Here is a 24,107-nt window from a genome sequence, read left to right on the forward strand (position 1 = left end):
CGGGTGACTCAGTCGAACCACGCAATCAGCATCTTTTGTGCGTTTGGCGTTGGCGAACACTACCTAAGAGAAAGAAAGGTCAAGAGACATGGATGGGAAGGTGACTATGGACGGGGGCTAGAGAGGGAAAAGCTTCAGAGAAGGAAAGGTTAGGAGACATGGATGGAGTAGCAGCAGTGACCATGCATGCCCTAGCTAGCTAGGGGTTGGACACTGAGCGCTCTGCCCCTGCTGCTTTGTCTACTAAAGGATGGCATGGCAGCAGTGGAAGACACAGTCATACTCAGCATGGAGGGTACAGAGTTAATAGTCTTATACAGCTTGTGCTCTGCTAATACCTTGCCTCTGGTACTTTGTTGCTGTAGCAACAGCAACTCTGTAGGACCTCTGCCTGTCTCCTCCACAGTCGAATCTGAATTGCCTAACAAATTGGATCAGCTGCCTGTACCACCTTGGAGCTCAAGGCCTGGATCACCAATTACCATTGCAACTCCATTTGCGTGTGCTGCTCCATCATCATGTACCTTCAACCATGTTACTGACATATCTCACTGCATATCTCTATTGACCTTGAGCTGAGTCAAACAGGTCACCTTTCTATAGGAAAAGCTAAAAGACCAATCGATGCAGCAAATTAGCAGAAAAACAAATATTATTATCGACCTCAACAGCAGGTGTACAGATCTGTCTCTCCCCAGTCATTTGATTCACAATTACTACATCATCTAATTCATCAGTGTAGTCTGGAACACCATATCCAACAGAATCAGAGAAGCGATCTGCTGCTGAACTGATGTAATCAGTATTGCTGTGACCGATTGGTTCATCGGCAGCATCTGCTGTAGCGACTGTAGGTTCCTCCTCACTCATCCTTACCGTGATCCAGTTGTCATCGCATGTCCAATTGGACGCCGGAAAGCCGCCGCTGATCAGCTGTCGGATCCTCTCCTCTGGGCTGTCGAATTGCCGGTCCATCTCCACCTCTTCTTCTTCATCTGCTACGGAGTCCCATAAGCTCTGCTCCAGTGTGCTCCTTGGAGAGACCTTTACCTGACTCGAATCGCTTTCCGTGAAGCGGTTCGGTGGACTCCGCTTCGCCAGGAACGGGTGCTGCAGTAACTGATCCGCCGTCCACCGCTCTCTCGCGTCCCTCCTCAAACACTTGTCGAGGAAGTCCTTGGCCTCCTCCGACAACCACCCTGGGCACTTCGGGACGTCCGTCGTGAAGCCGATGCGGTGCAAGGCGGCGGCCGGGACGTCGACGTCGGGCCAGGGAGGCAGCCCGCTGGCCATTTCGACGACCGTGCACCCGAGCGCCCATATGTCGGCCGGCGCCCCCTGCTCCTCTCCGCGCGCCACCTCCGGCGCCATGAACATCGGCGTGCCCGCGATAGGCCGCACCGTACCGTCGTCCCCAGTGGTCGGCCGTGCACACCCGAGGTCCGCGACCTTGGCGCGCCCGTCCGGCCATATCAGGACGTTCCTGCTCTTGACGTCGCAATGCGCGATGGACTTGGCGTGGAGGTAAGCAAGGCCGCGGAGTATGTCACCGGTGTAGGACCGGATCACGCCCTCTTCCAGGCGGTCGCCGTGCTTCACTATGCATTCAGAGAGCGAACCAAGCGGCGCGTATTCCAAGAACAGGTTGTAGGAGAGCTGGCCGCCCGAGGATTCGGCGGTGACGTCGAAGCCGAGGCAGGACACGATGTTGGGGTGGTGGAGAGAGGAGAGGATACCTTGCTCCCTTTGCAGCGAAGCGTGGAGGGAGAGGTCGGCGGACTTGACGGCGAATAGGTAGCCAGAGGGGAAGGCGGTCGCCAGGAAGACGGTAGCGGTGGAGCCGCGGCCGATGGTCCTGCCGCGGCACCACTGGCTAATGGCCATTAGCTATCCTGGAGAAGAAGAAGATTGCCTTGAACCTTCACCGAACTGCGGAAGGAGGAGTTGGGGATCTCAACAAAGAGCAGAGCCTTTTATACTGCCATGCGAAGGCGGAGAAGGGGAAAGAGAGGGTTGACTTCTGGTCTTTGGTACCGATGTTCGACAAGAAGCAAGAGTCAACGCAAATATAACAAGGAGTCAAACTTTTATGAAATTAAAATTCTGTAATTAATCGAGACATGTCCATTGCATTTTGAAGCACAAGTCCAAACAAGCACAGGGATGCTAATTCGGAGTGGTGTTGAGGTCAGATAGCATTGTCGATTAGGTTCGGAGTTGATGAGATGGTTGACTTGGAATACCACTCGAGCTAGAATTGACTTGTGGCCACTCGGATGCCTCAAAAAGTCAACCCCGGATGTGTATGGATGTTAGGTGAGAGCACAACCGTTGCACCAAAAGGAAACGGAAGTGTTGAGTTCGGAAAGAAGTGGTTGCACCAAAAGAAAGGCTCTATAACTTTAGTGGACTTCTTATTTACTAGAATTATTATTTTTTAATGCAATATTCATCTTCTAATCAAAGCAATTCATGTCAACATCTTAAATTATTCAAAACCTTGAATTTATTATTAAAGATCATGAACTTTATTTGCTAAACCGATCGATATATTCAAACATGTATATGTATTTTCTTACGATATAAAACTCTTTTTAGTGTTGAAAGATCTCACACCCCCAAATTAAAAAATTAAGTCGCGTTTCAATTAAGATATATAAGAGAATAATATGTGAAAAAATAAAGTAAAGGATTTGAAGAAACCAAAGGCATGAATCATTATCTTATATGCTCTTGAAGAATAGAAACAATGATGTATAATAAAAATAAAACAGATATAAGTTAAAAATATAAAAGAATGGTAAAAATGAAGTTTAAAATTATAAGTTTAAAACATGTGGAGTCATGTGAAGAGCAAACTCCAAATTACATGATGAAAGTATTTAAATTAAATAAACATTTTTTATTTTAAAATTCTAACAAAGAAAATTTAAAATTGAACATGAAAACAAACTCAAAAGTCATGGTTAGGCAACTTATTAGCCATGTCAGTGAGGGCAGAGAACACAAAGAACAAGAGAATTGATTGCTTTTGCTTTAGCAAAAGTTGACTTTGGCTACAGAAGAATAAAGAACAGATGTTTGAAAGAACTCCCTCCAATGGAAGAATCCAAGTCAGAGCTGAAAGAGAATTAAGATTAACAATAAAACCAGTCCCAATAAGTAGCAGAACTTTTATGTTAAGATACAATACATACTAATCATATAAAAACACATTATAAAGCTACTGATCATGGGCTTTACACCACCATCGGAATAACAAAGCCAACATATCATCAAACATTACTTATGATCTCAATTATTATTAGTACATCTAAAATAAATAAAACTCAGTTATTATTAGTACATCTATTAAACTTTTTATAAATTAATGTGAGCCTAAATTATATGTATTTCACTTAAGAACTTGATATTTTTGTTGACGCTTATGATACCAAGTCAATAATAATTTTACGTCCATTAATGATGTTACTTTAATCATATCCGATGTAATAGGAAAAGTTTTGCATGATTATGATCTTAAGTATGGATGATTCCTCGTTATCTTATTTATTTATAATAACATATTTTTATACATCAATAAAATTTATATTTAAAAAAATATTATTTTACTAACTTGAATGTTTCTTACTATTCATATCATTTATCTCCTTATTATACTTTAAGAAAAATAATTATGCATATTAAAATGCAACATCCGTCTTAAGAATTTGACAACTATTACATACATAAAAGGTAGACAAAAGGTGCTTTGAACTTTTTCGCCCAAGATATATGCATCGCACATGAAGGATGTTAGTGCATCGAGCATTTTAATGCATGTCTTAGGTAAAAGTATCATATACGAATAAATACTTTACACGATTAAGATACATCGGATGATTTGATAATCATATATTGTACGAACGTATCATGACCAAAGAAATACTTTACCGGAGTGAGTAAGAAACCACTTTGGTCGCAAAGCTCATCTTTATGTTTGGACACAAATATATATATTATATATATATATATATATATATTTATATTATTAATATTAATATATACAGAAATATTTCGATTATTCATAATTAAAAATTGATTTATAATTAAACTTGCAACATTTTTGTAATTTAATTTTATTTTATTTTATCACTGTGTACTCATCATAAATGAAATAGAAGGAAAATATACATTGAAGAACGAATAAACGGTTGCACTTCTCTAAAACAGCAGGGAGATGAAACGAACATTAAAGTAAGAAGTGCTTCTTCTTCCTCCCAACCCGCCTTCTGTTTCTTTCTGCTTCCTTCGATTCCCATCTGTAGCAGCAGTGGAAGGTGAAAGGAAAAGAGTAAGACAAAAAAAGGAGGAGGCCGACAACAAAACGCCGCCACCGGCATCAGTACTCTCGGTAGGGCCCTTCCCCAGCCTCAATCTGCTCTCCCGGACTCCAATTCGGTCCTGTCTTCTCCAAAGTTTCCCATTCCCAATCCACGCGGCCACCGTTTAAACCCTTCAATCCTCCATAAACCCACTTTTCCTCAATGTTAATCCTGTTTTCGAGACAAAAGTTTGATTTTTGGGATAAAATCTTTACGTACAGGGACGGATTTTTTGAATTCAACAAGGAAAGAAGAAGTTGACTGCTACGGGTTGAATTTAGCCGTACATTCATCGATTACATCGTTATGCCATCGGGTCCGAAGAAGAGGAAGGCGGCCAGGCGCAAGAAGGAGATGGCTCTCCGCCCTGCAAATCCTGCTGCTCCTCCTCGGGGTAGTTCTTTCGCCTTTCTGTCTCCTTTTATAGATGAATGCATGCGTCTCTCTGTTTTCCTACTTGAACTCGTTTGTGCTCGATGTTTCTTCAGATAGTGAGCAACACGATGATCCGGTGCCCGTTGAGGACAACAAGGAGAGCGACGGTGGATCCCCCGCATCTTCCTCCTCATCTTTAAGTCGGGAGAACCACCGTTTTCGATCTGCCGAAGCGTTGTTAGGGTCTGAAGCTGTTGCGTTTGTTAGCAGAGCAGAAGATGCGGAGAGCGGTAAAGGAGCAACCTTGGCCGAGGAAGATGACGAGGGGTCTGTTGTTGCGGGAAATGATTTAGCTTTTACGAATGCGGCTGAGTCCATCGCTGGATCAGAAGATTCGGCTTTAGAATTCGCTGAATCTGAAAAGGAAGATGAGAAACCTGCCGAGGAGACGGCTGTTTACGTCGAAAATATTGTTGCTATGACTGAAGAGCGGGGGCCGACTGATGAGGTTGCTGCTAAGTGTTTTGAGGAGACTTCGGGCGAAGCCGCAGCGAAAGTAGTGCCGCTTCGTGATGCGGATGAGGCCCTCGAACAGCTCGGCGAGGAGAATCATGAAGCCCGCAGTGTTGATGGGAAAACTGAGACTTTGCCGACCGCTGAGGTGCTATAGTTGGTCCTTCATGGTGCATCTTTCGTCTAACTAAATTAGTGTTCTAACCAGGAATGCCTTGAATGTATGTAGGTTGAGCTCCCTGCTACACCTTTGCATCACGCAACCTGGTGGAATTGCTGCGGCTTGCTTGATGTTTTTGCAGGTTCTAGGAGATAGATTCAGGTAAATATTCTAGTCAGAGAACTCGGTAGAGAGTGGCTCTTTGGCCAGAATTCATCTTGTGCTCTGCAGGTCAAATTTCTTATATCTATGTAATCCTGCAATTGTATTGCATTGGTAAACTTGTTCTCTACCTGTAGCAAACGTGATTTTGCATGCTTATTGCTTCAACTGTACATGGATGTTCAACTTATGTTTGCATTTTCAAATCTAATATTTGGAAAAGCCTTAAAACTGAAGTCAAGTTACAACGATTTTGGTGAAAGTTTGTCAGATCCTGATTAGAGTTAAATGTTATTTTCAGGACTGCTGAAATGAGAATAGGCATAAATGAATTGAATGAGCAATTGCCTTAACCGGACACATGTACTTTAACAAAATTGATATCTGAGAAGGATGTGGGTGATAACAACTATAGGTCAGTGGATTGAAATGTTGAGAAATATGGAGTATAATTTCAGAGCAAGTTGCTTTGGAACTAAATAAGGATAAATGTGGAGATTGTCATCCAACTTAGATTAAGAGCAGACAAATATTAAATAAGATTATGATGGTCATATTAGTCTATGCTACAGGAAATTGGTTATCAGCAATGTGATAATTTAGAATTTATGAGGATGGATGAATTGGAATATTACATGTGCAGATACCTCTAATTGAATGAAGCTTCCTGGAGAAGGATTTTCACTTAGCCTTCCAACATCCAACATCCATTTTGACTGTTGAATGTTTTGTGTAATACTTCACAAATGCTTATGATTTGGGAAAATCATTCCGAGAAAGGACTTACCTATGCCAAATGACAATCTTTGCAAAGATTAGATGGTTAAGATACTGGTACCCTTAGCCACCTTAGTTCCATGAGAGCTTTCCTAATGGCGGAAATCTTAAAAGGTAATGTTAGATCTGTCGCACTGATAAATTGTAGAGTTACCTGGGGATGATTATTCATCCAGAGTGCATTAGCCTTAATATCTACCGAGTTGTTATGTTATATATGCAATATTTGTTGCATAGTACTTCTGAGTTTGAGATAGTCTCGGTTATGATTGAATTTATATCACACATGAGGATAGCAATGATCAACCATAATTTAACAATTTCAGGCAAGTAGAGGTCACATTGACCTGAGCAAAACCAACAAAATTTAACAAGTAAATGTCAACAATTACAGAACCTCTGTGATATTGTATTAGTTATAGCGACCTGATTGGGGGCTTTAGATAGGATACTTAGCTATCCCACCATCCATTTATGTTTTCTGAGGAAAATTTCAGCTAAATTTCTGTCTGTGTGCGGGAGATAAACTTTTAGAATTTATTTCTCTAATTTGTGGTCTGCTCTTTGTTTCTTAATTTGCATGGTTTCCTTTTTTTTTTTTGGTTATGCTCAATATTGTAGATGGTAGTACTATTTCTTACTGTAAATCTTAATAGTTTTTTGGCCACATTATCCCTCTAAATCCCTTTCTGTATCTCTTCTCATACAAAAAGAAAAATCCTTGCTCTTCTTTTGAGGTTAATCCTGGTGAAAGTGCCTCACACAGAAACTTGATTATAGAGTTTTTAAAAATAATTCAGATATCAAACTTGTTTGTAAATAAGGACTTCCAAATGCTGAACTTGCGTTTGATTTCTAGGTATTTTTGCAAAAAAATTATCTCCTTGCAGGGAACTGTTGTGCAATATGTCACTTACTACTTTATATCAATGTGGTTTTCTTTTGTTTTTATTTTTTAATATAGGTCACTGTCATTTCTAATGGAAGCAGCAAATGGAGTATCTTCATATACAAGATTGTTTAATAGAAGATGCATAATTTGTAATTGGAACTAGCAATCTTTACTCTTTGGAATTCAATTTTAACTGTTTAAAAAATATGTTGATCCACTAAAACTAATTAATATATCATCAAACATTCAACTAAACTAAGACTGGTGAGCAGAATAACCTGTACTCTGTCTCATTGTTTATTAGTGAATCTGCAATCTCAAGGCTGCATCTTTCTCCTCTTCAAATCGTTTGCATCTTTTAACTTCTTAGAAACTGACTCTGAATTTACTGTTTATTCAGTAGATGAAGATGTAGGAATTTCTTTTGTGTGTGTGTGTGTGTGTGTGTGTGTGTGTGGTTATATCAATCAATATTGGAAGTACTGGGCATCTCATTTTCTTGATTTCTTCATCACATTTATGTTTAGCTTTGGTAATGTAGCACCCTGCAAAGCTCTCCTGGTTTTTATCTGCTGAAGCAAATGTGCTTCCTGATTTCTTTTGAATAGGAAGTCTGTGTGCCATTTGATTTTAGTAAGAATCTTATTATTCTTTGCCAATATAACAATTTAAGTGTTAAAGCCCTTAAAGATCTCTTGTTTAGAGATAATGCTTGCTCTGTTTTGCAGCTTGATCCCATTTTTTCCTTTTGCTTTTCTGTATGGTAGGTCTTGTTGTTACCACCCACTCATGGTCTAATATCTTGCAATTTTGAGATGCAGAATCAGATGGATGCTTTAGTTCCTCCACAAAGATTAACAGGACTCATCAAGACTGGTTGCAGTATTATAGTTTTAGTAGTTAGATTAAACTAGTACTGATTGTTGGTTCTTGTGAGATCTTGACAAGCAAATCAGTGATAGTGGTCATTATCTTTTCTCCTTCATGTAAGATCAAAACTTGCATGCTTGTGGATTTATTTTGAGAAACTTTGTCACTCCCGAAAAAGAAGTTTTGGGGCCAAGTATACATCAAACACAAGATTAACTTGGCATTTTGCAGGAGATTTAGATAGTCCCATGTTATCACTTACAATTTGAATGTCTGTATGCAACTCATTTTGGATGAAGGAGACATCAATGGCCTTTTTGCGTGTGAAGCCAACACCAAACCTCTTCTGCATGGTTGCATCCTACCCATTATGTTGCCATCCCTCTCTGCAAGTGGAAGAACAGCCAATGCCATTCACCTACTGGTCACTCTCTGCTCCTCCCTGATGACACCAGTGGATAAGTTGGAAGAGATAACAAGAGATATCTTTTTGAGTTGCAGACAAAGGAGAGAGAACAAACAGGAGGGCAAGATTAGGCAACAACATTGCACATATGAACAAACATGCCAGCTTCAAAAACATGTACTATATCTCAGTGCCAACAAAACATGGTTCATTTGACTGTTTGAGACACCACACATGATTCTTATTGCCCACCTCTTTGTTTTCTTCCATCCACACTTGCCAGAGAATAGAGACAAGTGCAGTTCAGTGTGGAGGCAGGACACAGGGTGGTGGTGGTGCCTCATCTGTCTTGAATGATGCCTTACCACCACAACTTGCACATTTTCCTCCCATTCATATTTACTTCGTTGAGATACCAATCTGCTACTGGAATTCTTATGACTTGATATCTCTCTGATTCTACTTCCTGAATTATGTCTTAAGAGGGAAACTCTTTGGAAAGAATTGATTGGAATGCACTCTATATGATCAACATAGGAGAATATTTTGCCATAAGTTGTGCCTTTCTAGCAATACATTGAGTAATATTGGACCACAAGTTAGTAATAATATTAGAAGTGGGACTCATTAATTTTCTTGAGCCTATATTACTCACCTAAAATGCCTAATCCATCTAGTTTTTATAAATCAATTCAAATTTTCTCTCACTTGATACTAGACTTACATATTATTGGATCATTTTCTTAAATTTTCAAAGATGATGTAGTTTCTCACAAACCTGATCATAGAGAACCACCATATGCAAAAATTTTCATGGGTGATTTAGTTCGCTAAATAGAATGTCTTATTTTTCTTAAGGATGTGCCAGAAGATTCCTGGAAGAATGCATGAAACACAAGGGTCATAGTGCTTCAATAATTATCATTAGTGGAAGTTCTATAAAAAGAAAATGTAAAGATCTTATCTACTTTATGACTTTTTTTTGTTTACAAAGAGTAAATGACGAACGTAAAATTCGAGCTCAGAACCTTACGATATACTATCAAAGTTTTTATCAACTAAACTAGATAGCACCTTCTTCTACTTTATAAGTTGTGTGATGGGGAAATCCATTGCACTATACACATCAAATGATCCATCTTCTATTTACAATTCCATCATGTTGAATTGTCATACCGCGTGATTTATATTTCTACCTTGTCATTTAGAGTTCTTGGGGTGTCATGTCAGTGTCAGTGTCATGACGGAAGCTAAATATAATTTTCTTTTATGAAAGTTCATGTGCCAAACAAATGGTGAATTCAACTGTGTTTTTCTGATCTATTTTGCCATGACAAAAGTCTCAGTTGCGTCATCAAATAGACCCAACTTATAATTTAATTCTCACATGAATTTAGAATGCTTGTTTTGATTCCACGGAAACCTTAACAGCATGCACAACACAGATAGATCCATGCAGATACAATGGCAGAACAAACGTGGATCAGTCCTCCTTTGTCCCATCCGATTCCATACAAGCATTCTAAATTGCATGATTAATCAACAAAAATATTCCTTACAAAATAATTATTATATCGATCCACAGAACATTATATCACATATTTCGAATCATAATAAATGCGTTAATTCAGTGGCGTTCTTATTATACACAGCAACAGTCTCCAACGTGCAACACTTGGTTACGTAAATGGTCGTCTTCCCGTCGGTCTTTAGCTTGGCGCTGACCACATGGATGTTTGGTGAACGTATGAACTCGACATGCTTTCTTCGTTCAGTTCAAAGAATGGAGCAGTGCAGGGTAACGGAATCTAACCCCGAATTCAACTGGTCACTATAGATCACATGGGAGATTCCATCGAGCTTTCCAGCGTCCATAAATAGCCATCCACCGCCTCCTCCTTCCTCCCAAATGGTATGAAGTAGGAGACGAGCTTCTATCTGTCGGTAGCTTTCGATGGAGAACAAGGAGCAACAGCTCTCCATCTCCATTCCTGTCATCTCCGCTAGGACTAGCGGAGATGTCGATCTAGATCCTTGTAGCCTTTCTCCCAAGGTGTCGATTCTCACTGGATTCCATGCCGGGTACTTCCGCATTAGCCTGTCGCTGTGCGGCCAGGCTCTGCTGTGGAAGACCCTGAGCGAGCCGGGCACCGACGCCCGTGCGCTTCGGCACGTCGTCAGGATGCTCCCCTCCGCCGCCTTCGTCCTCCTCTGGTCCGTAGCGCTCGCCTCGCTCGTCCTGCTCTGCGCCCTCTACGCCTGCCGTTGCCTCTTCAAGTTCCGGCACGTGCAGGCCGAGTTCTTGCACCACGTGGGCGTGAACTACCTCTTCGCGCCTTGGATCTCGTGGCTGCTCCTCCTGCAGTCCGCTTTCTTCCTCCGACCCGGCAGCAGCGCGGCCTACGACGCGCTTTGGTGGGTGTTCTCGGTGCCCATTGTGGTGCTGGACCTCAAGATATACGGCCAGTGGTTCACCAAAGGGAAGCGGTTCCTCTCGGCGGTGGCCAACCCCACGAGCCAGATGACGGTGATCGCGAACCTGGTCGGGGCGAGGGCGGCCGCGAAGATGGGCCGGGAGGAGGTGGCGACGTGCATGTTCGCGGTCGGGATAGCGCACTACCTCGTGCTATTCGTAACGCTGTACCAGAGGTTTGAAGGGAGCAACAGCCTGCCGGCGATGCTCCGCCCGGTCTTCTTCCTATTCATCGCCGCGTCTAGCACGGCCAGCTTGGCTTGGAGTTCCATATCCGGCTCGTTCGATACTGCATCGAAGATGCTGTTCTATCTCTCGCTCTTCCTCCTCGCCTCCCTGGTAACGACACACATGAATCCTTTTCTTCCCTTCCCTTTCTTCTATCTCTCCGTTATCTTTCTTCAGATAATTAAGCATTCGAATGATTGATTGATATCATTTGCATGAATAGAAACCCTATCACTGTCTTATGTTCTCTCTAATCAATGACGCTAAACAACACAGGATCGAAAGTTGCAATTTGACTCATCTGCTTGGCTTAACTACTGGTGGGTAGGACAGTAGAAACAAACGAAAAAGAATGGGGAATAATCATCATGCCCATGCTCTCTATCTCAGAGCAAACTCAAATCTAAAGTGAAAGCCAGATGAACATACGATCTAACCAAAGAAAAGGAACATAGTAGCACAAACTGAGCATCCTCTGCATACGTCTTGTCTATTGTTTTGACGTGGATGTTTCGACAGGTCTCGAGGCCGGCGTTGTTCAGGCGATCGATGAGGCGGTTCAGCATTACATGGTGGGCGTACTCCTTCCCGCTGAGCATGGTGGCGCTGGCGGCCACGGAATACGCCCAGGAGGTGACGGGAGCAGTGCCCAACGCGCTCATGCTGCTGCTCGCCGTGCTCTCAGTGCTGGTGATCGTCGTCTTGATGGGCTTCACGGCTGTCAAGACCGGCGATCTCTTGCCTCGTGGCGACGACGACCCCTTCGTGCCCTCAAACCAAATAGCACCCGCTGCCTGAGGTGTTCGACGATATGAGCTTTCAAGCTCATCATTGTATTTCATGTCCGATTAACTCCTCCAGTACAGTCTTAACAAGAATAACATAAAAGTAATCTCAACTCTTTCAGATTCATTTCTCGTTGCCACTCGAATTCCCCAAGAAACCGAGTTCTTATTGAACGTCACAGTTGTTCCTCTCTAAGGGTGATGACATGGCTGAGATGGTCGACCAATAAATCATTGTCCTCATGTTTTGTGCAGTGATATACTATACGTACAAGCTTCACCAGAGGAATTATACATCAGGAAAATAGTACGTTTTTCTCCATAGCAAGTACATATCAATAGAATATATTATCAATGGTTCAGCTCAGGTTCATATTGCTTCTCCACTTGGGAAGAATATACTGCAATTGCGAACTCTTGCTTAGCCATTTATTATCTGAAATAAAAGGATATTATTCATGTCAAAAGCATATGAGAGTTGGTATTGGTTTATACTCTTTAAAACATTCGATCTATTTCTTTCTGGTCATAAAAGGATTAAATGTTAGGTCAAATTTGGAGATCCAAACTGTGTGTATGCATAGGTTCAAGTCTTTTGGGTTGTTCTGTCAATCTTTAATATATAAAATTGACCTTAAGAAAAGCAAATTTAGGCACCCTCTGGTCTTTGTGAAATTGTAAGCACAAGGTCTAATATCATCTTTGACCACAGTCACACTTGACCTCTTCATTCAAAACAAGGATGCCAACCTTCCAAGAAAAAATGAATGATGCATTTTGTTACTAATAACATTTATCTTACATCTTATGAGGACATTTTAACTGATTGATGTGTTGAAAATATACTTCATGTCAGTGATGAAGATGATAGTTGAATCGAGGATTTATAGATTTTTTATCGGCTAAGCTAACTAGCATGTCAAGGTCATGACATTGTTGAGAAGTGAGTCTTTCAAAATGAGTTGTTCTTTTCCTCCAAAGAAGACACAAAAAACAAACACAAAGAAACAAAAGTAGCTATGTGTAATAATATAGATTAAACAGGAATAAATGAAGGAGAATGTTTCCTTAGATGGACAAATGTGAAAAGTGTCGGGTTAGCTTAAATGATTGGATCCTTGTTTTATTCTTTTGATTATATATTTATATATAGCTTGTTAATTAATTAATTATATATATATATATCTAATACAATATATGGCTTACATGATATCTCTTGTTTAATATCATCCAATAAACGAGAGAGAGAGAGAGAGAGAGAGAGAGAGAGAGAGAGAGAGAGAGAGAGAGAGAGAAACTTAATGGACGGAAAGCTACACTTTAAACCCTCCTGAGTAAGAATTGCACTCTGATACATTATTGGTCCTCCTTTGATCAACAACGTCAAACTTCACGACTGCATGCACGTTCTATCGTCAATACACCATGATGGCATCTCTCTCTCTCTCTCACTCTTCTCTGCATTTTCGTCCTGCTGTCTCATCATGGCTTCGATGGAGAAGGATTGGTGACGAGATATTTAGGCACACACAAGTTGGAACCAATACCGGACTCAGACGTCGAGTGCAATCCGAGGAAGATACAGGGAGGAGGAATGCGTTCCAGCAAAGTCACACAGAAGCTTCCCTGACGCATGCGGAGAAGATGGTTTGGACCAATCGAGCGCGTGGAAGCCAAGTGGAGGATGTGACAGAGCATTGAAGGGTGGTCGAATTACCTCCGAATTCACATCCCACAGTTCTCTGAACGAGCACGCCGGATGACTCTCACACACCCAAGAGGGACGGCATGGTGGGAACTGATGACTCACACTCTCTCTCACACACACACAAGAGGGATGGCATGATGAAAAGAGAGCCCACCATGCGTATACTTGGTGGATCAACAGCACAAGCACTAGATGATCGAGCGAGGCATGTCACGGCAAGACGATGACGCCTCGGCAACACTTGGGAGGTGTTCTTTTGGGAGGAACTGCTGACTCATGATTAAGTTACTTGGAGAACTGCAGGTGACAGACGCCTAACGATTCCACCTTCCATGAGGCGACCGACGGACAAGACTTCGCCATGCTGGCGAAGACGATGGGACGAACGTTCCTTCTCCGATCGTTCGGTCGATGTGGCGTCGTCGTCGCACAGTGTGCTTTGCATGCTTTACGAATCAAAGCAAAGCTTGCACGGCATGACCCGAGTGTACTGCTAACGACCGATCATTGCGAAGAACGTTTGTAGAAATTGCCGGAAATGATATATATATATATATATATATATATATATATATATATATATATATATATATATATATATATATCATTCGTGCTAGGATTTATTTCTTCTTGAAACACTCCAAGAATCTTAATGTACTTATCAGTCCTAATAAGATATATATGTACGCCAAAATCTATCATGATCAGCTAACAGGTGTAATCGATGGATGATGAAAGAATAAGATTCCTTGTATGTTCTTGCTATTACACATTCAATATGACGTTACGTAAACGGCATCAATCATATTATGAATGCATGTTTCAATTATTATTAACAACAAAAGGACATGATGCCATATACTTTCATTTTCGCCGTTCGATTAATACGCTTATACTTATGTGCTTAAATCTGATTCCTATGATTATGGCATCTAATTTGAAGTCTTGACGATGGCTTTGAGTCTTCAATGGAACAAAGGATGAACACACCCCATTGTTTTGTTGTCCATAGCTGCACACGCACGCACGCGCGCACGCGCTCGCGCGCGCGCACACACACACACACACACACACACACACACACACACACACATATATATATATATATATATATATATATATATATATATAGTTTTAATTCTCTGACAAAAATTGAAAAATTGATTACACAAAAAGAAAAAAAGCTATGAATCATAATTATATAAAAAAATTGCTTAGAGGTGAAGAAAACTTCATTTCTAATCAGTAGAATTTTGGACACAATAGCAATGACCAAAGACATCAAATGCATTGGGATCAAGACAAGTTTTCGGGACGATAACGATTCTGATTTCGATCGAAAAAGTTGACCTTCCTAGTGCTACCAAATCAAAGCCATCGTATGACGACGAACTTAAATTGTTGGATTTAAGGAACAAACAGGCACAAAGTCCATGCCACCCTCCTCCTAAAATCAAGGATGCTGAACTAGGTTTAGCTTAACCATACCTGAAAGCTGCTAGGGGTGATGTACCTCATCATTAATGAGTCATACATGTGGATCCCACAAGTGGATCGATACTTGAAGAACTACTTGAGGTTGATTCAATCCACACTTAGAATTTTGCTGCCAATCTAATGATTAGGCCTACCATGCGTTTTGCACAAAGAAAGTGTGATTAATTCCAAGTCAAGATTTCAATGGGAGCATAAATAATTGCGTGTTTTGGATCAACGATCACCATCGAACTTGAAGACAAAAAAGAAAAGCTCATCACGTCATACTCTCTTGGGACTAAAATGAGTTGTATGTGTCACCTAACTAATATTCCGATGAAAGGCACCACAAGATATATATAAACCGCAGGGAAACACAAGAAAAATCCACACGTAAAGATGCATTGTATTGTAATGAGCTAACAACAAAAAAAATTAGCTAAGTTTGTGACAGAAATGATGTTATTGAACATGTGAATCTCATAGTATAATTACCTAATAATTAGGTCTACCATGTTTTTTTGTGCAAAGAAGTGCGATTAATTTGGAGTAGAAATTCCAATAAAACAAAGAAATGCATATACATGTTTTTTTTGATGTATAATCTTCATGCGACTTGAAGACCACAAAGCTTAGATCCTCTATGAATAAGGAGTTGTTGTATTACTCGATACGACGACACGAAAAGATAGAGCGGTTGACAAATCTAAGAAATCAAAAAATTATAAATTATAATTATAAATAAATATTGTAAATTTTGAAGGGTCTCTATTCTTCTCTCCTATATTTTCCAATGATCCAAAGACAAAAAAAAATAAAAGGTGGAAAAAAATAAAGCCAACTTTGAATTGGAAATCTTGGTGTGGTAGCAACATAACTTGTTTGACAATCCAACGAAAGGGAATAAAAGAGGAAGAACCACACAAGGTCAATCAAGCTTGTCCTTTGGACCGACCCTAGCATGCACGAGCACCATGTCCAGGAAAAATTAGGTCGAGTTGAAGGCAGACGGCATCCGACAAGAGGAGAGAGAGAGAGAGAGAGTCCGAATTCCTGACGCACCAATTTCTAATCCAAGGACAATTCTTTGACCTTCGCCTGTTGCGGATACAGCTGCATTGGGTCTCAGCAACGTGAAGGTCGAGATGGTCGAAGCAAGAAAAACCTTCGAGACGGTCAACGACTCATGTTTGACGTATCCGTGAAGCATCGAGAGACTAGCGGCGCGACATAGGACGATGCATGCGATTGGTGTGTGAAGCATTTGGTCGTTCATGTGCTGGTTAGAACAGAGCCGTCATCTTTGACGAGGAAACACAATCTCTTGGAAAGGATGCATTGGCATCGCGATTTATTTTGGATTCCAAAAATAAATGAAATAAGCTCGTATAATTGTATCGTTAAATTCTTAGGAGACAAACAATAACCAAATCTAATAGATAAGTTCTTATGATCATAGCTAACGATTCAAATATTTCAAGATAAAAAATTATAAAAAATTATTTATAGTAAGGACTTTATCGTTTATCGTAAGATCGTGGACTCGAATCCTATCTTCATCGCTTACACTACATAAAAAAAAAAAAATTTATGTTATGTGTAAGATAATATTTTTCACCAAACTCTTTTCATTCTTGATGTGAAACAATTTTTTAATTTCCTTCAAATTGATAATTTTCACACATAAATGTTTTCTTAACAAAAATAATTGGAACCTTCTCTTGTCATATATAGAATTTGACAGCTTGATCTCGAAAAACCCAACCGATGATACAAATGCAGCATGATCAAACCTAATCTCGAGTTGACATTTCAAAAATGCAATTGATCTTAAAATTAGGTTTTTGTTGAATTTTAAAGAGAAAAAAATTCAAGGCATCGTCAGATTGGGTATCATCTATTGTCTTTGATTGAATTACGTAAGAAAATGTTGGCCATGATGTCTCTTTGAAATAAAATTAAGATATCACAGTATTAACTCAAATCATGTTCTTGTAGTATGAACAAAACAATGTGTATCAAGTTACACATGCCTGTTGCAGGCATACAATGAATCAAGATAAACAAAAAACTGGACTTTCCTCCAGAATTTCTTCACTCCTTTGTCTGACTTTTGTTGAGCTTTGAAAATGGCTATAGTCTACAACTCTGACTCTCCATGAGCTGCTTGAAGAGACTTGGCAACAACAAAGAATCTTAACTAAAAAACACTGTAGGGGCTTAACAAGATGAGGTGCCACTGCGTGTTTGATATGACTGCTGCTGAATTGTCTTGCTGCAATCGGACAAAGAAAAAGGACTGTGATGTTGTCTTTTGTTGCCACATCCAGCAGCCACCAAGACGAAACGCAATTATACATGTGCGGCATTCAGCTCCTCCCAAAGCTCCTAAGTTCTCTCATTGATTGAGACTTGGGGAAGAAACACAACAATGGCTATGATGTTGTCTTTGTTGCCATGTTCAGCAGCTTAGGTGGCTAACATCTTCGGAAGCATTAAGGGCTCTTTAACACTGCCTTTGCTGTGTCCACCACCTCCTCATTGGTTGTCACAACCCACAGCCCATCAATAGCCATCACCTGCAAAGGTATTAACAAGTGTGGTTAATCTATTAACAAGTGTCAAAAGTATTCTTCAAACTTTAATTTTCCTCATGCTGTCATCATTTCAGATTTTATATACTGAATTATATTAGACCAAAAGATCATTGTGAACCTACTTTCACAAGTCCATATTCAAGTTGATGGTGTCTGAAACAATGGCTTTCCTACAACAGTTTGGAAACATCAATTATAGTAAGTAGAATTAATGATGGACTTTACATGAAATTCCACCAGCAGAATTAGATACAATGACAAGGTGCTGGCGCACACACAAGGTCAAGTGTGCAGAACAATCAGATTAGAATTTATGTTCTTTCATACTGCTTGCAGCAAGGCCCAACTAAAATCGTCAAAAGAACAACAATTTATGTTGGCATAGAGAAAACTAAAGAATATATTATCATTGTATTATTTTTCTTAAGAAACCCATCAATCAGAAATTAAGGTTCACATAACAAAATTGGTGGAACCATCCCACCAGTAAGAAAGCACAAGACGTCTTGCTCTGTTTGCAAGAATATGAGCTTCAAAATTAGTATTCCTAGATATGTGAGCATTTCAAAACCTTCATCTCTGAACCTAAATAAAAAATACCGCTACACAAATTATGCAAGATATTCACTTGATTATGCTGATATTAGTCTTTCAGTTAAATTCTATAAACAACAAGAATATGATATGTAGTGTTTCACACCTTTCTCATGGAAAATGAGCAGCCTGCACAGCTTACAATTGCCCTACAACCACCAGCACTTTGCAACAAAATATTTGGCCCCCCAGTAACAGAGATTTGACTGCTGTGTTAGATGTCTGTCTTTAGAAAAGCATCATTGAGTGACTCTGCAGAACTGCAATTAGCCCAGCAATTAGAAGGCACTGAAGAGCATAAAATATTAGATATAATCATAGATCCAAAAAGAACCTGCATATATAATCACAGCTTCATATAAATCCTGGCAGTGTTCAAGAAGAAAACTTGGCAGCTGCTGCACCTACATGCATCAAAGATTTAGCTAATAGTTCCTAGTTCACAATATGAAATATGACCAGGATGAAATCAGCACCTAAATAACCATTCTGCTCGCTGTACCTATGTGGAAGCATGAATTGTGTGTCTTCCATTTTCTCCCTTTGTCTACCTGTTGCAAATGTTACCCAAGACATAGTTGGCTTCACTGTAAATAACCACGAAGAGAACTAGACCAGGATGCCATATTTGAGTTTGTACAATGGCTTCCTTGGATATTTCTTCCCCACTAGTGAATTGAATATATTGAATACATCAGAGGTCACTGCTTCCATCTTGAAATTGATTGCTGAGAGAAAGTAAAACTATGATAGGAACACATGTATGCTTCGTGAGCATGTACTACTCCTTGACTATATCATTGAACAAAGGCCTAGCTGGACAATTTTGATGCGATGACCTTTCACTAAGAAAAAAATATTTGAGTGCCAGAGTGTTACGAACGGTCGTCGCGCACTCGCAACAACTCCATTCAACGAACCGTTTGTCGCTTATATCTATATGTACAACTGCTTGACAGCATGTTTTCTCTTGGTTTTAGGTTATTTTGCTTGTAAAAATGTAAGTTCGAACAAGCTGCAGTGTTACAAAGCGACCGCTCACCGAACCGAGCAAAATAGCCCCAAAACAACCCAAAACAGCTCCGTTTTCGCGTGCCGCGGGCTGATTTCTGGAATCTGCCTCCGCTCACCAAAACATCAGCTATCTCAGCCCCTTTGAACCCCCCGGGTGGCACAGGGCTGGATGGGGCTTCGGATATATACCGGGCGTTGAACACTCTTTTACAAGTTCGCACGTTGTCTTGACGGGAACTTGTTGTCGCACCCGGGACCAAGTGAGCGGTTGTTTGTGGGTTTGCAGCTGTTCGTTCAACCTTCTAAAGCACTTGTTTTCCCCCTCTTCCTCTTTTCTCTTGTGCACGCAAGGTGCTCACTGAATTGCTTGTAAAGCTTCCCCTTTTCGTGAGACGTCAGGACTTATCCGTCACTCGTTTTTTCGAACTAATCAACTTTTTCTTTTTATAGGTCCTTCGGGACCTGCGATAGGTTACAAGTGGGCTGATCCTTGCGGAGCAATATCGCAAGGGCGAAGCGCGACTTAGGCAACGCAAGCTAAGTTCACGTCTTTGGCCGCAAGGGTGCCTCACACCTTAGGCAATTCCAGCTAAGGCCGTGACATTGTGGTATCAGAGCGGGCAAGCACTTCAAGCGAGCAGCGAACGAACTTCGCCATGGCAAAGCATCGTGGCAAATCAAGCAAGACGGGGCAAGCCGGACCCTTGCCCCAAGCAGCCGCAGGTGGACTGCATGTGCACACTCGCTCTCATGCTGTTGGAGCCGCTCAAGAGGAGCGCGACAGTGAACATGATGAGCGAGAAGTTGGCTACTCTCTGCGAGCGGAGGAAGCGCAATCTGGAGTGCTAATTGGAAAAAAGAGTCACAAGGAGAGACTCACAACGGTAGAAACCTGCCTGGATGTTCTTGAAGCGAGCATGGAGGAACTCTACCATGGCCAACAAAGGCTTGTTGGGGTAGAGATCTCGCAAGAGGAAGCGGAGTCCAGGATCGACAAGGTCGAGGCCCTAGTCGACCGACTGTTTGATGACACCAAAGACTCCGTGCAACACTTATAGGATGTTGTGGTGGAATTTACTTCAAAGGTGGCCATGCTCACAAGAATACTAAATGCGGGAGGAAGCAACACCCGCATTGCACCGCCACAAAATTTGAGGGCACCCGAGCCTCATGGATATGGAGGGGCCAGAGATGCCAAAGAGCTCGAGAACTTTTTGTTCGACATGGAATAATACTTCCGAGCTACGAGGCCCAATTCTGAAGATACCAAAGTTTCTATAGCAACAATGTATTTGAATGGAGATGCGAAACTTTGGTGGCAAACCCGTTGGGAGGAGATCCAATAAGGTCGGTGTCGAGTCGACACATGGGAGGACTTGAAGCGGGAGTTGAGAACTCAGTTCCTACCAGAGAACACAGAGTTCGTCGCAAGAAGGAAGTTGAGACAACTCCGCCAGAGTACCACCATCCGAGACTATGTGAAATAATTTTCTGCACTAATGCTGGATATACAGCACATATCTGAGAAGGACAAGTTGTTCAGCTTTCTCGATGGTTTAAAGCCATGGGCTCAACAGGAGCTAAATCGAAAGAATATTACCGATGTGGTCAGGGCAATTGCTGCTGCAGAAAGACTCACTGACTTTGTTTCCTTCGAAGACCCAAGGAGAAGGAAAAAATCTTTAGGCAATTGTCCTCCAAAACATTCTCGAGGGAAGGAGCTCGGGGGTGAACAAAACAAGAAGAGTTCTCACAAAGGGCCAAACCCAAAAGGCAAGACCTCAAAACCTAGAGGATGTTTCTTATGCGGAGGACCGCACATGGTGAGGGAGTGCCCACAAAAACAGGCACTCAATGCTTTGACGGCTTCCATCCACCCCCCCCCCCCCCCGATCGGACAAGGGCAAAGCTATTGCTCTTAGTTCGAGTAGTTCTGAATCCAATAGCGACGACGATGAGTCGCAAGGACCCTGAATGGGAGTAATGCGTTTGTTGAATGCCATGCGGGGTCAAGTGGGGGAGAACATCAAGACAAAGCTACAAAAAGCAGGAAGTAGTGAGCTGATGTATATGGACATTAAGCTAAATGGCCAAACAACCCGTGCAATGGTGGACACGGGCGCTACCCACAACTCCATAGCCGATCGAGAAGCATAGTGACTTGGGTTGATCTTGGAGAAGAGCCCAAGCCGAATGAAGGCGGTGAACTCGGAGGCCAGACGAATCTCCGGGTTGGCGAAGGGTGTTCCCATCAAAATCGGGACATGGAACGAGAACACCAACATGATGGCCGTGCCACTGGATGACTTCCAAGTGATTCTTAGAATGGAGTTTATGCACGCGGCGAAGTTAGTGCCAATGCCATTCTTGAACTCCCTATGTATGATGGGAGGCGATGATCCCTGCGTGATTCCCGTCTCTCGGAGAGGAACCAAGGAGCCCCAACACATATTGGTATTACAACTGAAGAAAGGGATGCGAAAAGGCGAATTGACATTCGTGGCTGCTATGAAGCTAAAGCCACTCAACGAGAAGGCCATTCAAGAACCTACTGCGGTGGCGAACGTCCTGAAAGAGTTCAAGGACGTTATGCCACCCGAGTTACTGAAGACTCTTCCACCACGCAGAGGTGTGGATCACAGTATCGAGCTGGAGCCAGGAGTGAAGCCTCCAACGAGACCACCCTACCATATGCCCTCGCCAGAGTTGGCAGAACTCAGGAAGCAGTTAGGTGAACTGCTAAGCGATGGTCTCATCCGCAGCTCTAAAGCACCTTTCGGAGCTCCAGTTCTCTTCCAGAAGAAACAAGATAGGAGCCTCCGATTATGCATCGATTACCGAGCCCTCAACAAAGTGACAGTGAAGAATAAGTATCCCATCCTGCTCATTGCGGACTTGTTCGACCAATTGGGCAAAGCTAAGTATTTCTCAAAACTCGACCTTCGGTCGGGGTATTAGCAGGTGCGCATTGTTGAAGGCGACGAAGCGAAGACTACATGTGTGACTAGGTATGGAGCGTTTGAGTTCTTAGTGATGCCTTTCGGCTTAACCAACGCTCCGGCCACATTCTGCACTCTCATGAACCAGCTATTCGAGGAGTATTTGGATAAGTTCGTGGTCGTCTACTTGGACGATATCATCGTCTATAGTCAAACGCTCGAGGAGCACGTCAAGCACCTTCGGACGATTTACAAGGTTCTCAGGGAGAACACTTTGTTCGTGAAAAGGGATAAATACTACTTTACTCAAATTGAGATATTATTCTTGGGACATCGAATCGGCGATGGCTCCATTCGGATGGATAAGTCTAAGGTGCAAGCGGTTGCGGAATGGCGAACTCCAAAGAAGGTGCCAGAGTTGAGATCCTTCCTTGGTTTCGTCAATTATTATCGACGCTTCATAGCGGGATATTAGAAACGTGCAACCCCACTGACAGAGTTGCTGAAGAAGGAGCAGCCTTGGAAGTGGTCTGACAAATATGAAATAGCATTCCAAGATCTAAAATCTGCTGTTATGGAAGAACCAGTGCTCAAATTGCCAGACTATTGTCACGAACGGTCGTCGCACACTCGCAACAACTCCGTTCAACGAACCGTTCATCGCTCACACCAATATGTATAGCTGCTTGTTAGCCTGTTTTCTTTTGGTTTTGGGTCATTTTGCTTGTAAAAATGTAAATTCGAACAAGCTGCAGCGTTACAAAGCGACCGCTCATCGAACCGAGCAAAACAACCCCAAAACAGCCAAAAACAGCTCCATTTTCGCGTGTCGCGGGCTGATTTTTGAAATCTGCCTCCGCTCACCAAAACGTCAGCCATCTCAGCCCCTTTGAACCCCCCGGGTGGCATAGGGCTGGATGGGGCTTCGGATATATACCGGGCGTTGAACACTCTTTCGCAAGTTCGCACGTTTCCTTGACGGGAACTTGTTGTTGCGCCCGAGAACAGGTGAGTGGCTGTTTGTGGGCTTGCAGCTGTTCGTTCAACCTTCTAAAGCCCTTGTTTTCCCCATCTCCCTCTTTTCTCTTATGCACGCAAGGTGCTCGCTGAATTGCTTGTAAAGCTTCCCCTTTTCGCGAGACGTCGGGACTTGTCCACCGCTCGTTCTTTCGAACTAATCAACATTCTCTTTTTACAGGTCCTTCAGGACCTGCGAGAGGTTACAAGTGGGCTGATCCTTGCGAAATAATATCGCAAGGGCGAAGCGCGACTTAGGCAACGCAAGCTAAGTTCGCGTCTTTACCGCAAGGGTGATCCGCGACTTAGGCAACGCAAGTTAAGTTCGCGTCTTTGGTCGCAAGGGTGCCTCATGCCTTAGGCAATTCCAACTAAGGCCGTGACATTGTGGTATCAGAGCAGGCAAGTACTTTGAGCGAGCAACGAACGAACTTCGCAACTTTGCCATGGTAAAGCATCGTGGCGAATCTGTTGGGAAATCATGGGGGCGACATCACATGCGCAGCGGAAGAACAAGAAAACAAAATCCCCGATTCCCAAAAAGATGTTCGTCGTCGTGCGAAGATTGGTGCGAAAAATCCGCTAAACATAAAACTGCGTATAGAGATTGTGTTACCTAGGGAGATCGTATATCCCTGTTTCCTTGCAGATCCTTAGGAGAGGGTGAAGGAGGTCAAGCGTCCTCCTCTCTAGCGGTGATCCACACAGCTGGGTTGCGACGACGCTCCTCAAAACTCCAGGCCTACTCTGAGGTGGA

General features: G+C 42.1%; 3 protein-coding genes across 3 annotated transcripts; 2 read left to right on the forward strand and 1 right to left on the reverse strand.

Moving 5' to 3' along the window:
- Positions 1-458: 458 nt before the first annotated feature.
- Positions 459-1,956, reverse strand: LOC135649007 (mitogen-activated protein kinase kinase kinase 18-like). The gene has a single exon (XM_065167093.1). It carries the CDS (start codon positions 1,882-1,884, stop codon positions 610-612), a length of 1,275 nt encoding a protein of 424 aa, XP_065023165.1. The 5' UTR covers positions 1,885-1,956; the 3' UTR covers positions 459-609.
- Positions 1,957-4,480: 2,524 nt separating this feature from the next.
- On the forward strand, positions 4,481-6,255 carry LOC135649226 (uncharacterized). Its single transcript, XM_065167418.1, has 3 exons — positions 4,481-4,758; positions 4,853-5,400; positions 5,482-6,255. The coding sequence occupies exons 1-3, from the start codon at positions 4,671-4,673 to the stop codon at positions 5,566-5,568; spliced, it is 723 nt and encodes a 240-aa protein (XP_065023490.1). The 5' UTR covers positions 4,481-4,670; the 3' UTR covers positions 5,569-6,255.
- A 4,193-nt stretch (positions 6,256-10,448) lies between these two features.
- Positions 10,449-12,018, forward strand: LOC135649074 (S-type anion channel SLAH1-like). Its single transcript, XM_065167176.1, has 2 exons — positions 10,449-11,331; positions 11,740-12,018. The coding sequence occupies exons 1-2, from the start codon at positions 10,474-10,476 to the stop codon at positions 12,016-12,018; spliced, it is 1,137 nt and encodes a 378-aa protein (XP_065023248.1). The 5' UTR covers positions 10,449-10,473.
- Positions 12,019-24,107: the final 12,089 nt, after the last annotated feature.

This window comes from Musa acuminata, chromosome BXJ3-9, assembly GCF_036884655.1.
Source record: "Musa acuminata AAA Group cultivar baxijiao chromosome BXJ3-9, Cavendish_Baxijiao_AAA, whole genome shotgun sequence".
NCBI classification, from domain to species: domain Eukaryota; kingdom Viridiplantae; phylum Streptophyta; class Magnoliopsida; order Zingiberales; family Musaceae; genus Musa; species Musa acuminata.

Coding starts and splice junctions, on each gene's coding strand:
- LOC135649007 (XM_065167093.1), bottom strand. CDS start 1,884: ATGGCCATTAGCCAGTGGTGCCGCGGCAGGACCATCGGCCGCGGCTCC.
- LOC135649226 (XM_065167418.1), top strand. CDS start 4,671: ATGCCATCGGGTCCGAAGAAGAGGAAGGCGGCCAGGCGCAAGAAGGAG. Junction 4,759..4,852: donor TCCTGCTGCTCCTCCTCGGG/GTAGTTCTTTCG, acceptor ATGTTTCTTCAG/ATAGTGAGCAACACGATGAT. Junction 5,401..5,481: donor AGACTTTGCCGACCGCTGAG/GTGCTATAGTTG, acceptor GAATGTATGTAG/GTTGAGCTCCCTGCTACACC.
- LOC135649074 (XM_065167176.1), top strand. CDS start 10,474: ATGGAGAACAAGGAGCAACAGCTCTCCATCTCCATTCCTGTCATCTCC. Junction 11,332..11,739: donor TCTTCCTCCTCGCCTCCCTG/GTAACGACACAC, acceptor ATGTTTCGACAG/GTCTCGAGGCCGGCGTTGTT.